This window comes from Dama dama, chromosome X, assembly GCF_033118175.1.
Source record: "Dama dama isolate Ldn47 chromosome X, ASM3311817v1, whole genome shotgun sequence".
Lineage (NCBI taxonomy): Eukaryota > Metazoa > Chordata > Mammalia > Artiodactyla > Cervidae > Dama > Dama dama.
This window is the reverse complement of record NC_083714.1, coordinates 159818541-159831724: the sequence shown is the minus strand read 5'-3', so window position 1 is coordinate 159831724 and position 13184 is coordinate 159818541. Positions and strand designations below refer to the sequence as shown.

Here is a 13184-nt window from a genome sequence, read left to right as displayed (position 1 = left end):
AGTCCAGTGCTTTTTACAGAAACACAGCAGAATTGAGAACTCGAAAAAGTCACATCAGCTGGCATGCAAAGAAGCAGGAATCTATGACATGCAACCACAAGGGACACGGAGAATCTAAAGGTGATGTAGTTAGCAGAAAAAGACATGTGAGAGGATATTTATAAATATGCTCTGCATACCTTACGGATATACAAGAAGACATGGACACAGAGAAAAGAGAAACAGAGGATCCAAGAAAGGCCTGCAGGCAACTTGCAGAAGCAAAGACGAAAACACAAAAAATATACCACATAGGATTTTAAAAGTGTCAGACGCTGTCGAAGAAAAGATCAGTTGATGGGAAGTTGAAGTCACAACGATGAAAATTATCAAACTGAAGCAGAGCATGGGGGTGGGTGGGGAAATGAACACCACCACCACCAACAACAAAAAAACAAGATCAGAGAGTCCCTGATGAGAAGGCCATATAAAGTCTATCATATAGAATCAGGTTCCCAGAAGACAGGACATGGAGGATGTTAAAGAAAAAACTTGATTAAAATTATAAGCCTACAATTAGAAGAGTCTTACCCCAAACAGAAGACATATAAAGGCTACCCCATCAAGGTACCATAACCATATTACAATCAGACACAGAGAGAAAAGAACTGAAAAGTAGACAGAGAGAGGGCTTCCTCGGTGGTCCAGCGGTTAAGAATCTGTCTTGCAACGCAGGGGACGCAGGTTCGATCCCTGGTCGGGGAACTGAGATCCCACATGCCTTGAGACAACTAAGCCTGTGTACAATTAGATAGCTCGCATGCTCCGAAATGAAGACCCAGCACAGATGAAAGAAAGAAAAAAAAAAAAAAGAGAGAGAGAGACAAAGAAAGAAACAAGGAAAACAGGAAGAACAAATACATCACCTCAAGAAGTTTTTTAAAAAAAGCCAACACTGCATTTTAAATGATAAGAAGAGGGAGGGATCCCCCTGCCACCTTAAAACACCTCTATGAGTCACTGTATACTTTCTTTCTACGGAATACCAGAGAGGATAATGACAAGACTTCATCAAGCCGAGCCCTTACACGGAACCCCAGGATCAGTGAGCAGCACCACACGCACACTTGTTAGTCCTTGACCAGCATCACCGGGACACACGGACCCTCATGCTCACGGCCCAAGCCTGCTGGGTCTGAATCTGCACTTCAGCAAAAAAAAAAAAAAAAACTCTGGGTGATGTATGTGCAGCAGGACCAAGTCTGGTCCCTGGAAGCTGTATGGAGAAGCCGTCTCTCTTCCATCTCTGCAACTGAAACGTGATTCAAAAACCTCGTCTCTGACTCCAGAAATCTGGGCTTTTTCCCCAGTGCATCTCCCACTGCATGCTCCTGTTCATGTCCCCGTGGCGTATAGTCAGGCCTTTCTAAGGTGAGAACATATAAGAGTCATTTCCCCAAAATGAACGCCCTGACCACAGCCCCTTCTTTTTCATCTTTCCCACCCTGACAGTCTTAGGAAGGAAGGTAAGACTTAGGAACAGACCTGTAAGCATTTGCTCTGTTTCCTCCATGACTGAGCTTTGCTGGGGGGTCAGATGGTAAAGAATCTGTTTGCAATCTGGGAGACAAGGGGTTCAATCCTTGGGTTGGGAAGATCCCCTGGAGGAGAGAATGGCAACCCACTATAGTATTTCTGCCTGGAGAATCCCATGGATGGAGGAGCCTGGCGGGCTACAGTCCATGGGGTCGCAAAAGAGTCAGACCCGACTGAACACTGGACACGTTCACTTTTCGACTGTTCAGTGGGACGTTATCGTGGAATCTTCAAAGCGATGACCTTGCACTTTGCCTTCATCATAAAAACACCTACTATTTACCCAATCTCTGTTATGTTCTGCCACTGCTTAAGTGCTTAAATGTATCTTTTACCTAAATTAGCTTTAGCAATTTCCAAGACATTCCCCTAACTTGTTGTGTGGCTACCTGCCTAATCCCTCTTCTCAGACAGGATAAGTCTTTAAATCATTCCAAACAGCCTCCAGTCTCAGTCTCTTAAACAAATTTTCAAACCTCATCAGTTCTCCTCAACAGAGTCTCATACAATTCTATACTCCCCAGCGCCACATAAAAATTCACTGAAAATTGAGCCTCACTGCTCGGGGTGGGGAAAAAAAAGGCTACATTCCATGGAGAACATGTTCCACCCAGAGAATAACTCACCCAGTGACAATAAAACGTCATTCAATATTCTTGATATCCTCATTTTCCAGGACAAACTTGTTCTAATGAGGGCAGCTTCTTTCATAAAACGATGGCAAATGAACTCTCATAGTGATTATAAAATTCTTCACCATTGCACAAACCGTTTCAGTTCCATGACTTCCACCCCAAGTCGAAAACTTGAACCGAAACTGTACCTGACCCAAGGATCACGACCCAGAGTCTATCACCAACACATTTCTTTACTATAAAAATATAAAAGTAAACGCCCAGCATTTGTAAAAAGAAAACCTTATTCGTTGTAGTCATAGGAGCTAACACTTTTGGGAAATGTGCAGGTCCTGCTAGCCACCACTTTTCTCAGCAAACCACTCCATTACACCAACAGAAGGACACTTCCACGCGTCCCCCTTCACAGCTTCCCATGCCTGGAAGCTGGGCCCACATGCCCTCAGTTCAGTTCAGTTCAGTCGCTCAGTCATGTCCGACTCTCTGAAACCCCATGGACTGCAGCACGCCGCACCCCCCTGTCCATCACCAACTCCCAGAGTTTACCCAAACTCATGTCCGTGAAATGTTCTCGCAGCTCCCCTCCTCTCCGCAAGCTGCCTGCCCACTCCTCTGGAACACGTCCACCAAGCTTTCTCTGCAGCCACCTTCTAATTCTGCCCTTATGAAGGTGGCCCATGACCTTGATCAATTTTCAGACCTCCCCAGTGTTGCAGACACAGTCCATTACTGCTTCCTTCTTGGGATTCCCTGGGAGCTCGGACAGTAAAACAATCTGCAATGCAGGAGACCCCAGTTTTATCCCTGGGTCGCAAAGATCCCCTGAAGAAGGGAAAGGCTACCCACTCCAGTATTCTTGCCTAGAGAATTCCATGCACAGACCATGGGGTTGCAAAGAGTTGGACATGCTGCCGTTACTGCTAAGTCACGTCAGTCGTGTCCGACTCTGAGCGACCCCGTAGATGGCAGCCCACCAGGCTCCTCTGTCCCTGGGACATTCTGGACATGACTGAATGACTAATACTTTTCTTGAAAAAACTGTTGCCGTGTGTCCTTTAGACCTCCACCCTGGACTTTCTCCCCTGGGAGCACAGAGTCTCAGCCACTGTACCACTAGGGATGCTCAACTTTCTCCCATCTTAACAGCTTCCCTTAGTCCACTGTGGTGTTAGAGAAGTCTCTTGAGAGGCTCTTGGACTGCAAGGAGATCCAACCAACTGACTTCCAAAGAAAATCAGTCCTGAATATTCATTGGAAGGACTGATGCTGAAGCTGAAGCTCCAATACTTTGGCCACGTGATGTGAAGAACCGACTCATGGGAAAAGACCCTGATGCTGGGAAGGATTGAGGGCGGGAGGAGAAGGGGATGACAGAGGATGAGATGGTTGGATGGCATCACTCACATGATGGATGTGAGTTTGAGTAAACTCTGAGAGTTGGTGATGGGAGGCCTGGCGTGCTGCAGTCCATGGGGTCACAAAGAGTTGGACACGACTGAGCGACTGAACTGAACTTCCTCCACTTGCTGGGTCTTCCTAGGCTCCCATCCTTATACCACTGCGATTCAGGGCATAACTCAGTAAGCTCCTGTCTTTCTACCACTTCATCCAGCTCCATGACTTGAAATGCTGCCTATCAGCCATGACGTCTGCATTTCCAGCCTGATCTCTCCCCTCAACTGCAGACTCATGGATCAGTGTGCCCATAACGCATCTCAGGTGGCAGCATGGTTTGCGTCTCAGACACAGTCTCCGATCATCCTTTTCTCCTGCCCCGCCAAAATCTGCACCTGCCATGTACTCCACATCTTGGTATCAGCTCAGGATCATCTCAGCTCCCTTCCCTGCGCTGTTGAAGACAAAGACTCCAGGCTCATCATCAATTCTTCACTCCCCATCCCCATTTTTCCTATGCCACCTGTCATCCGATGTGGTCAGCTCTCCATTCAGAATACGTGATGAGCGCTCTGCCCACCATCTGGACCACCACCCTGGTCTAGCCCACCTACATCTTTCACCTGCTGCAGCGCTCACGCTATACAAGAAAAAAGAACCTCTGCTTCTGACCAGCAGGCTTCCACCTCAAGAGCCATCCAATTTGCCCCCCAAATACGAACAACTCCCCTAAAGGGAGTACCCAGGAGCCATACTATAACTTTTCTTTAGAAAACATTCCCAAACAGCAAACCATTTCAATACAAATAGAGTCCATCTCTTTATACTGGACACTAACTTAATGGACTCAGAATGGGCCACTAATTGACTTTTCAAAAGAACAGAAGTGACTGGATCATGTCTCCCAAAGTCAGCTTTGTTTTAGCACAGCTCTGGTGTATCCCCAACCCCAAGAAAGAGAAGATATGACTGTGTTCCAAGTTCAGTTCAGTTCAGTCACTCAGTTGTGTCCGACTCTTTGCGACCCCGTGGACTGCAGCACTCCAGGCCTCCCCATCACCAACTCCCGCAGTTTACTCAAACTCATGTCCATCGAGTCAGTGATGCCATCCACCCATCTCATCCTCTGTCGTCCCCTTCTCCTCCTGACCTCAATCTTTCCTAGCATCAGGGTCTTTTGAAATGAGTCAGCTCTTTGCATCAGGTGGCCAAAGTACTGGCGTTTCAGCTTCGACATCAGTCCTTCCAATGAACACTCAGGACTGATTTTGTTTAGGATGGACTGGTTGGATCTCCTTGCTGTCCAAGGGACTCTCAAGAGTCCTCTCCTCCAACACCACCGTTCAGAAGCATCAGTACCAAAGTCCATCTGCACATGTCCCTTCACAGGGATGTTCTAATCAGGTCGGCTATTGTTCTGACACTCTGAAGCCAAAGACTGCTAACGTGTAGCAAATTCTATGGGCTGATCCGCTGTCTCATGCACACACCTGGGCCAGATTATACAATTTTATCTGTTTAGCCCTCATCAGTTTCTTTCAGTACCTTTAACTCTTATAGAAACACACCTAGACAGGTGAGGGCTCTGCCTGAATCCCTCAAGCGATGCATTTACTTAACACCCCAGATCTGAAGACAACAAAACTGGGTTACGAAGGAGCAGAAGGAAGACAAGTTTTGATGGCAAGAAGTGGGGTGTGATGAACACCACAGTTTTGGGGGTCTCCTTCCAGTCATGTTGGAATATCCCAAGGACGAGGAGACCCTGAAGTTACTGAGGAGCCTTGCTCTTCCTTTAATTCCTTGGAGGACCTTGAATGAACTCTGATTTTGCACAATCAAAGCTTCCTTCTCATTTGAGAGCAAGTCTGTGAACACACTAGTGGTGGGGACAATGACTTCACCTAACAGATAGGCTCATTCTGTACTTTCTGCTGAGGGACGTAAAACTCCTATCTTCCACTCTGGGTGTTGTGACATGGAGCAGGTTAGACGGCGGTGCCTGGGACAGAGGATGGTGGGAAAGAAACATAACTAGAAATCACATGCCCTAGATTTTAGGTCTCATCTCTCTGCCTCTCAACAATGTCATCTCATTGTCTCCTCGTGTGTCAGCTTCATGGCCTGCAACGTTCACCTAGCAAAATTCAGACATAACTTCTCCTGAGAATTGCCATGAAAATAAAATGGGGTATGGCGGAAAAAAAATATTTTGAGAATCAGAAAGCACAAAGAAATAAATCAACGCTGCTGTCTGTGGCAGAGAGCCAGCCTCCTTTTTGTTCCTATTTTTCACCCTGACCAGGACCGGATCAGCAGGCAGACGGAATGTCAAGTTCAATACCAGGCAGGGACGGCTTCCCTCACTGACTGACCCCTGATACAGGTGAGCTCTCAGCTTTCCAAGACCCCGAGTACACAGCTCAGATGGCCAGTGTTGACTGTCAGCTGACATCCTGCTAGGGTGGGCATGTTAGGAAGTCAGAAACATCACAGTTAAAGGTGGGAGGTGTGACATCACCAAGAAGGCCATGTGTAAACTACGATGCATCATGCGCCATCAAAAGTAAGGCAGGTTGGATGCATGAGACAAGTGCTCGGGGCTGGTGCACTGGGAAGACCCAGAGGGATGGGATGGGGAGGGAGGTGGGAGGGGGGAACACATGTAAATCCATGGCTGATTCATGTCAATGTATGGCAAAAACCACTGCAATATTGTAAAGTAATTAGCCTCCAACTAATAAAAGTAAATGAAAATTTTTAAAAAGTAAGGCAACAACAGCTATAACACAGATGATTATCTATCTACTGCTAGCAAGGAAAAAAGGTGCTTTCTTGTATAATTGAAGATTCCATCGATCATAGAAAGAACATTTAAACGTAGGAAGACATGCATTTTATGACTAGTAAGATGAACTGTCATGGTTTATCATGGTTCTTCAGTTCAGTTCAGTTCAGTTCAGTTGCTCAGTCGTGTCCGACTCTTTGCGACCCTATGAATCACAGCACGCCAGGCCTCCCTGTCCATCACCAACTCACAGAGTTTACTCAAACTCATGCCCATCGAGTCGGTGATGCCATCCAGCCATCTCATCTAGGATCTTATGAAAGTAAGAGGAAGGGAATAATAGTTAATAACTCAGGCAACAAAGCACCGTCTATCCATGTATCTATTGTGGGAAAAAAAGAAAACATATTTCATAAACATGAGAAATCATGCATTATGACCCCACAGAAAGAGTCCTGAAAGATTCCTGTCCTAGTACATTTAACTTTTTTTGGTTAAACAATAAGATTGTTGGCTTTGCCTGTAGCCTGAAAGGGTAGCGGAAGCAGAACTGTGTCCATAATCAAAAGAGTTAATACGTGAGAAGGTGATGAATCAGTTCTAGGTATGTTATTATCTATCTATGCCCCTGGGGGCTTCCCTGGTGGTCCACTGGTTTAGAGTTCACCTGCCAATGCAGGGGTCATGGGTTCCATTCCCTGGGCCGGGAAGACCACACATGCCACAGAGCAACTAAGCTTGTTCACCACCGCTAGTGAGACTGTGTTTCAGAGCCTGCGTGCTGCAACTACTCAAGCCCACTCGTCTAGAGCCCATGCTCTGCAACAAGAGAAGCCACCACAATGAAAATCCTGCACCACACCACAAACAAACAGCATTTTCTCCTCGCTGCAGCTGGTGAACCCCGGCGCCCAGCACTGAAGACCTAGCGAAGCCAAAAAAACAAACAAACAAGATGCCCCTGAAAATCTTTTCCATGCAGGATAATTCTAAGACCAAAATGACCAAGAACGATGCTTTGTGTTTAGACTTGGGTGCTGGTGATACAGATGAAGACGGGATGGCAGTCTGACTGTGTGTGGGGGGGGGGGGGGCGGGTGCGTGGGTATCACGATGCCTTGTGGTTCTTCTTCTCTGCTGCCTCAGAAGACGGTAAAAGCATATGCCTACAATGCAGGAGACCCGGGTTCGATCCCTAAGTTGGGAAGATCCCCTGGAGAAGGAAATGGCAACCCCACTCCAGTTCTCTTGCCTGGAGAATCCCACAGACGGAGGAGGAGCCTGGCAGGCTACAGTCCTTGGGGCTGCAAAGAGTTGGACACAACTGAGCGACTCTGCTCAGAAAGTGGAACATACTTTCTGGGAAGGGCCAGATTTTCGCCAAAGTTTCAGCTTTATGGGCCACACGCCGTGTTGCAACTACCCAACACTGCTGTTGTAAGACAAGAGCAGTCGTAGATAATACATTAAAAAAAACAAAAAACTGTTTTGACGACATTCCAATAAAACCTGATTTACAAAAGCAAGGGCCAGACTGGTTTTGCTTTTTGGGGTGTGGTTTGCAAGCTCACACCTTTGAAGATAAAGCTTGGACCATTTTACAAGTGAATACACTGGACCAATTATCTCTAACTGTCTAGTTGTTTCTGCCGTAGAAGACTAAAATCTGGAGTCGTCCTGGGTTCGGACTCTTACAAAGGGAAAGCTTAGGTTCTTGACAATACGGAACCTGGATACCTTCTTAACACAAAATGTAATAACCAGGAGGATGGACAGGTCTTCTCAATGAATGCCTAGCCTTGAAAACACTGAAATAGGAATGGGTCCTTCCAGGATTCAATCTCAGTAAACAAAACAGTCAGACATTTACAGCACAATAAAACAGGAGCAAAAAAAAAAAAAAAAAAATCCAGAAATAAGAATAATCAAAGCAACTAAAGTTGAATATTAAGGGTTGAGCTTTTGGACCATTGGGCTGGGAGCTCTCTACAAAGTTCCTCACGTTAAGTAGCCTCTCTTTTCCCCACCTTTCAAGCGTCAACGAACCTTTCTGCCACAGCATATCACAATTTGTACACACATCCCATTTTAAAAAAATATTTATTTTTGGCTGTGCTGGGTCTTTGCTGCCTCACGGGCTTGCTTAGCTGTGCCTAGCGGGGTCCAACGCTAGTTGTGGTGTGCAGGCTTCCAATCTCATTTTATTAAACCAGACGTGGTTCAGAAGTCCCGCACGGTTATTTCAGACAGAACGAGAATCACAGAAGCCCACTATCACGTCTGAAATGTCACGGAGAAAGGTTTCAAATGACCTGCAGTTGTATTTCCCGTTTCAGGGATCTGACATAAACCTACTTAACCCAGACTCAGGGATGTTAATGGATAATGCATTTATCAAGTGAATAATAGCACATCTTGTTCCTCTAGACTTGCTAGCCTCACGTTTTAGTTCCTATAGATGTGCGGTTTGTGTACGGAATAGAATACAAAATAAAACAGGAGCACGCTTTACAGAATGTAGGGCATGCAGAGGTGGCCTCACACCCCTGGTCTCTGCACGAACTCACTACTTTGCTTTGCTGAGTTCCACTTCTGATCAATGTGGTCTCAAGAGACCTGAATCCCCTGTTTTTATCTGCTTCTGTATTAGACACGGGCTTCCCTGGTGGCTCAGTCCGTAAAGAATCCGCCTGCAATGCAGGAGACCCAGGTTCGATCCCTGGGTCGGGAAGATGCCCTGGAGGAGGACCTGGCAACCCACTCTGGTATTCGTGGACTGTAGCCCGCCAGGCCCATGAGATCACAAGAGTTGGACACGACTTAGTGACCAAACCACTGATTAGACTCTCGAATAGACAGGGCGCAGAGTGAGCCTCACTGAGTCATAACTTGCCTGATGTCATCACCTCCCCGTGTGTGTGTTTGTGTGTGTGTGTGTGTGTGTGTGTGTGTACACTTCTAATCAACAGAACCCGGCCGAGGTGAAGCACCGTCACTGCTGAGATTATGTTGCATGACATAAAATTCTGTCTCAGCAGGCTGGAGATCAGGATTCTGCTAAAAGCCATTTTGCGATCTGCCGCTGAAGGGGGCCACACAGGGAGGTATCTCAGGCACCTTCCAGGAGCTCAGAGTGGACCCCAGCCACGCGTCATCAAGGCGACAGGACCACAGCCCCACCCCTGCAAGGAAACGGATCCTGCCAACAGCTGCGATGAGTTGACGGCAGACTTCTCCCACAGTCGAGCCCCCGGCTGAGAAGGCACCCAGCCAATGCCTTGACTTCACGTATGAGAGATGCTGGGCAGACAGTGCAATGAAGCTCTACCCAAGCTCCTGACCCAAAGAAACAGTGGGATGACAGACAGGTGCTCATGAACAGAATGTTAGATTTCTAATTAAAAAAAAAAAAATATGCAACAGGCAACAAAAGTGTATAGCACATGAAACTGTAGTCAATATCTTGTAGTAACCTATGATGGAAAATAATATGAAAAATAATGTATGTGTATATGTATAACTGAATCAGTTGGGAACCTGAAACACTGTAAGTCAACTATACTTCAATTTAATGTATGGAGGGCTTGGGGGGAGGACCAGCCCCACTGTGTTCGTCTGGAACAGCTCGGAAGTTCCGATCGGCCCTGGTTCCATCTGGAGCAGAGCTGAAGCAAGGTTTCCCTCTGAGACCACTCGGGCACGTCTCTGCTTCCCTGCCCACTTCCCTGCTGCTCTGGTTTCCCATGGTGGATGGGCCCAACTCACATCCTCGAGGTCCTCGTGGACTTTCTCACTCCCCTTACATTGAGTGGCCACCGTGTGGTCAGGCTCTCTGCAGGCTCACAGCAGGGCCCCTGGTCTGCCCTGGAGAATTGCTCTTGTTCAGTTACTAAGTCACGTCTGACTCTTTGGAACCCCATGGACCGCAGCACGCCAGGCCTCCCTGTCCTTCAGCATCTCCCCGAGTTGTCTCAAACACATGTTCGTCGAGTCGGTGATGCCATCCAACCATCTCATCCTCTGTCATCCCCTTCTCTTCCCGCCTTTAATCTTGCCCAGCATCGGAAAGATGCTGTGAGTCAGCTCTTCACATCAGGTGGCCAAAGTACTAGAGCCTCAGCCTCAGTCCTTCCAACGAATCTTCACGGCTGATTTCTTTTGGGATGGACTGGTTGGATCTCCTTGCAGTCCAAGGGACTCTAAAGTCTTCTCCCTGCCCTGGAGGATATGGTGCTGCAAAGCAGCACCCTCTTTCTTTGGCACAAGCGGTGAGTTTAGACAGCAGTTGCCCGGGACAGGAGTGCTCTGTTATCTAACTGAGAGCATGGGGAAAGAAAGGTGCCTTCTACACAGGAAAATGTGGGCCAGTCTCAACCCGGGGGTGTGGGCAGCCGAGAGGAAGATCAAATGGTCTGAGAACCCCGCCACCCAGAAAACGTGAGTGAAGGGAAATGAAGGGCAAGTCGCTCAGTCGTGTCCGACTCTTTGAAACCCCATGGACTATCCATGGAGTTCTTTAGGCCACAATACTGGAGAGAGTAGCCTTTCCCTTCTCCAGGGGATCTTCCCAACCCAGGGGATCTTCCCAACCCAGGGATCGAACCCAGGTATCCCGCATTGCAGGCAGATTCTTTACCAGCTGAGCCATCAGGGAAGCCCATAAAACTCAAGGCTCTTTCCAAAAGGCACGAGAATTTCAACCTCATGTCGAAAGCCACTCAGAGAAGGGTCATCATGTGAGGTGGAGAGGCTGGCAATGGCTTGTAATTTTTTTTTTAATTTATAGTAGAAAAAATAATAATAATTTACCTGCCTAATTAATAATGGAAGCAGTGAGTGGCTAGGCTTTAAGTGCACGCAAAGTCACTTCAGTCGTGTCCGACTCTCCGTGACCCCATGGGTTGCAGCCTGCCAGGCTCCTCTGTCCATGGGATTCTCTCCAGGTTAAGAACACTGGAGTGGGCTGCCATTCCCTTCTCCAGGGGATCTTCCCGACCCAGGGATGGAACCCATGTATCTTAGGTCTCTTGCGTTGGCAGGCGGGGTTCTTGACCAGTACCGCCACCTGGGTTTTTAGAAGTCTGAACAATTTTGTTGGCTGTGAATTACACACACAGACAGGCACACACACCGCAGAAGCAGAGTGAGCCTCCCGGCCCCAGAAGGACACGATGCCCTCCCTGAATGCCCAGGACCTCCCCGGCCCACAGCTCGGCCTGTGGCCGCATGCACGCCCCTTACCTCGCAGAAGCTCTGGCATTGCTGCTTCCGCAGGTCCCCGGACAGCTTGCAGGGCTCCAGGCACTGGGAGAGAGAAGGGTGAAGACCGATCAGTGGACACAGGTGACGGACAAGGCCCCAGAGGAAAGGCACCCCACCTGTGCACGCCCCGGACTCGTCAGCGCCAGCGTTTCCGAGCGACGCTGGGAGATCCAGCTAAAGCTCACCCCATCTTAAATGTGCATCCTGGGAAGCTGATGGGAATCCCCTGGTAGCTCAGATGGTAAAGCTTCTGCCTGGAATGCGGGAGACCGAGTTTGATCCCTGGGTCGGGAAGACCCCTTTGGAGAAGGAAATGGCAACCCACTTCAGTATTCTTGCCTGGAGAATCGCACGGACGGAGGAGCCTGGTGGGCTACAGTCCATGGGGTTGCAAAGAGTCGGACACGGATGAGCGACTTCCCTTCACTAGGAACCTGAGCGTAGTATAGAGCTGGGAAGACAGAGGGTTGTGTCCACACGGTCGGCAGGTAAGCTGCCCCGTCTGAGGTGACAGGCAAGAAAAATAGTGACAGCCACCGTCAGGCACAGCAGCGTGGATATTTACTTTTAGTGAATCAAATTGATTTTCCAAAGGGGGTTAACAGGTGAATTTTTTTTCCCTCGTGAACTTTACCAGTAGCTGGCTTTTCAGTGGACAACACCAGGCTATTTTCTGAAGGCGCTTCTGTAAATGACTGAAGCATTGCATTAAGTCTGTGCATGTATACATCTGGGCTTCCCTGATGGCTCAGCTGGTAAAGAATCCGCCTGCAATGCGAGAGACCCGGGTTCGATATGTGTGTGTGTCTGTGTGTGTGCATGCTTAGTCACTCAGCCATGTCTGACTCTTTGCAACGCCATGGACTGCAGCCCGCCAGGGTCCTCTATCCATGGGATTCTCCAGGCAAGGATGCTGGGGTGGGTAGCTGTTCTGTTTTCCAGGGGATCTTCCTGACCCAGGGATTGAACCCAGGTTGCCCACATTGCAGGTGGATTCTTTACCATCTGGGCCAGCAGGGAAGCCCATGAACACTGGAATGGGTAGCCTATCCCTTCTCCAGGGGATCGTTCTCAAGCAGGAATCGAACTGGGGTTTCCTGCATTGTACGTGGATTCTTTACCAGCTGAGCTACCAGGGAAGCCCGTACATATATATATATATATGTATATATATATATATGTGTGTGTGTGTGTGTGTGTGTGTGTGTGTGTGTGTGTGTGTAAATATCACACACATTATTGTTAATTTATGTCTTTATCTCAGTGATCCCAGCAGCACTGAGGATTACCCAGGTTAATTACTCTATTAAAATATATTGAATCAATCTGAATATGAGATTCTGCCATGAGAGCTTCAGAATCAAGTGTGGATATATATATATATATATATATATATATATATATATATATATATGTCTCTGTGTGTGTGTATATGATATACATAATTTACTATTTCCATAATTTACTGGGAAAGATTGAAGGCAGCAGGAGAAAGGGCCAACAGAGGATGAAATGACTGGATGGCATCA

The 13184-nt window shown here is 47.7% G+C and overlaps 1 protein-coding gene across 1 annotated transcript in view; it reads right to left on the bottom strand.

Moving 5' to 3' along the window:
* The window catches only part of ANOS1 (anosmin 1), a 201784-nt gene that overhangs the window by 74260 nt on the left and 114340 nt on the right, over positions 1–13184 (bottom strand). Inside the window, exon 3 of the mRNA XM_061137060.1 lies at positions 11635–11697. Within this exon, the coding sequence (XP_060993043.1) occupies positions 11635–11697 (63 nt within the window). The remainder of the gene's footprint in view (positions 1–11634; positions 11698–13184) is intronic.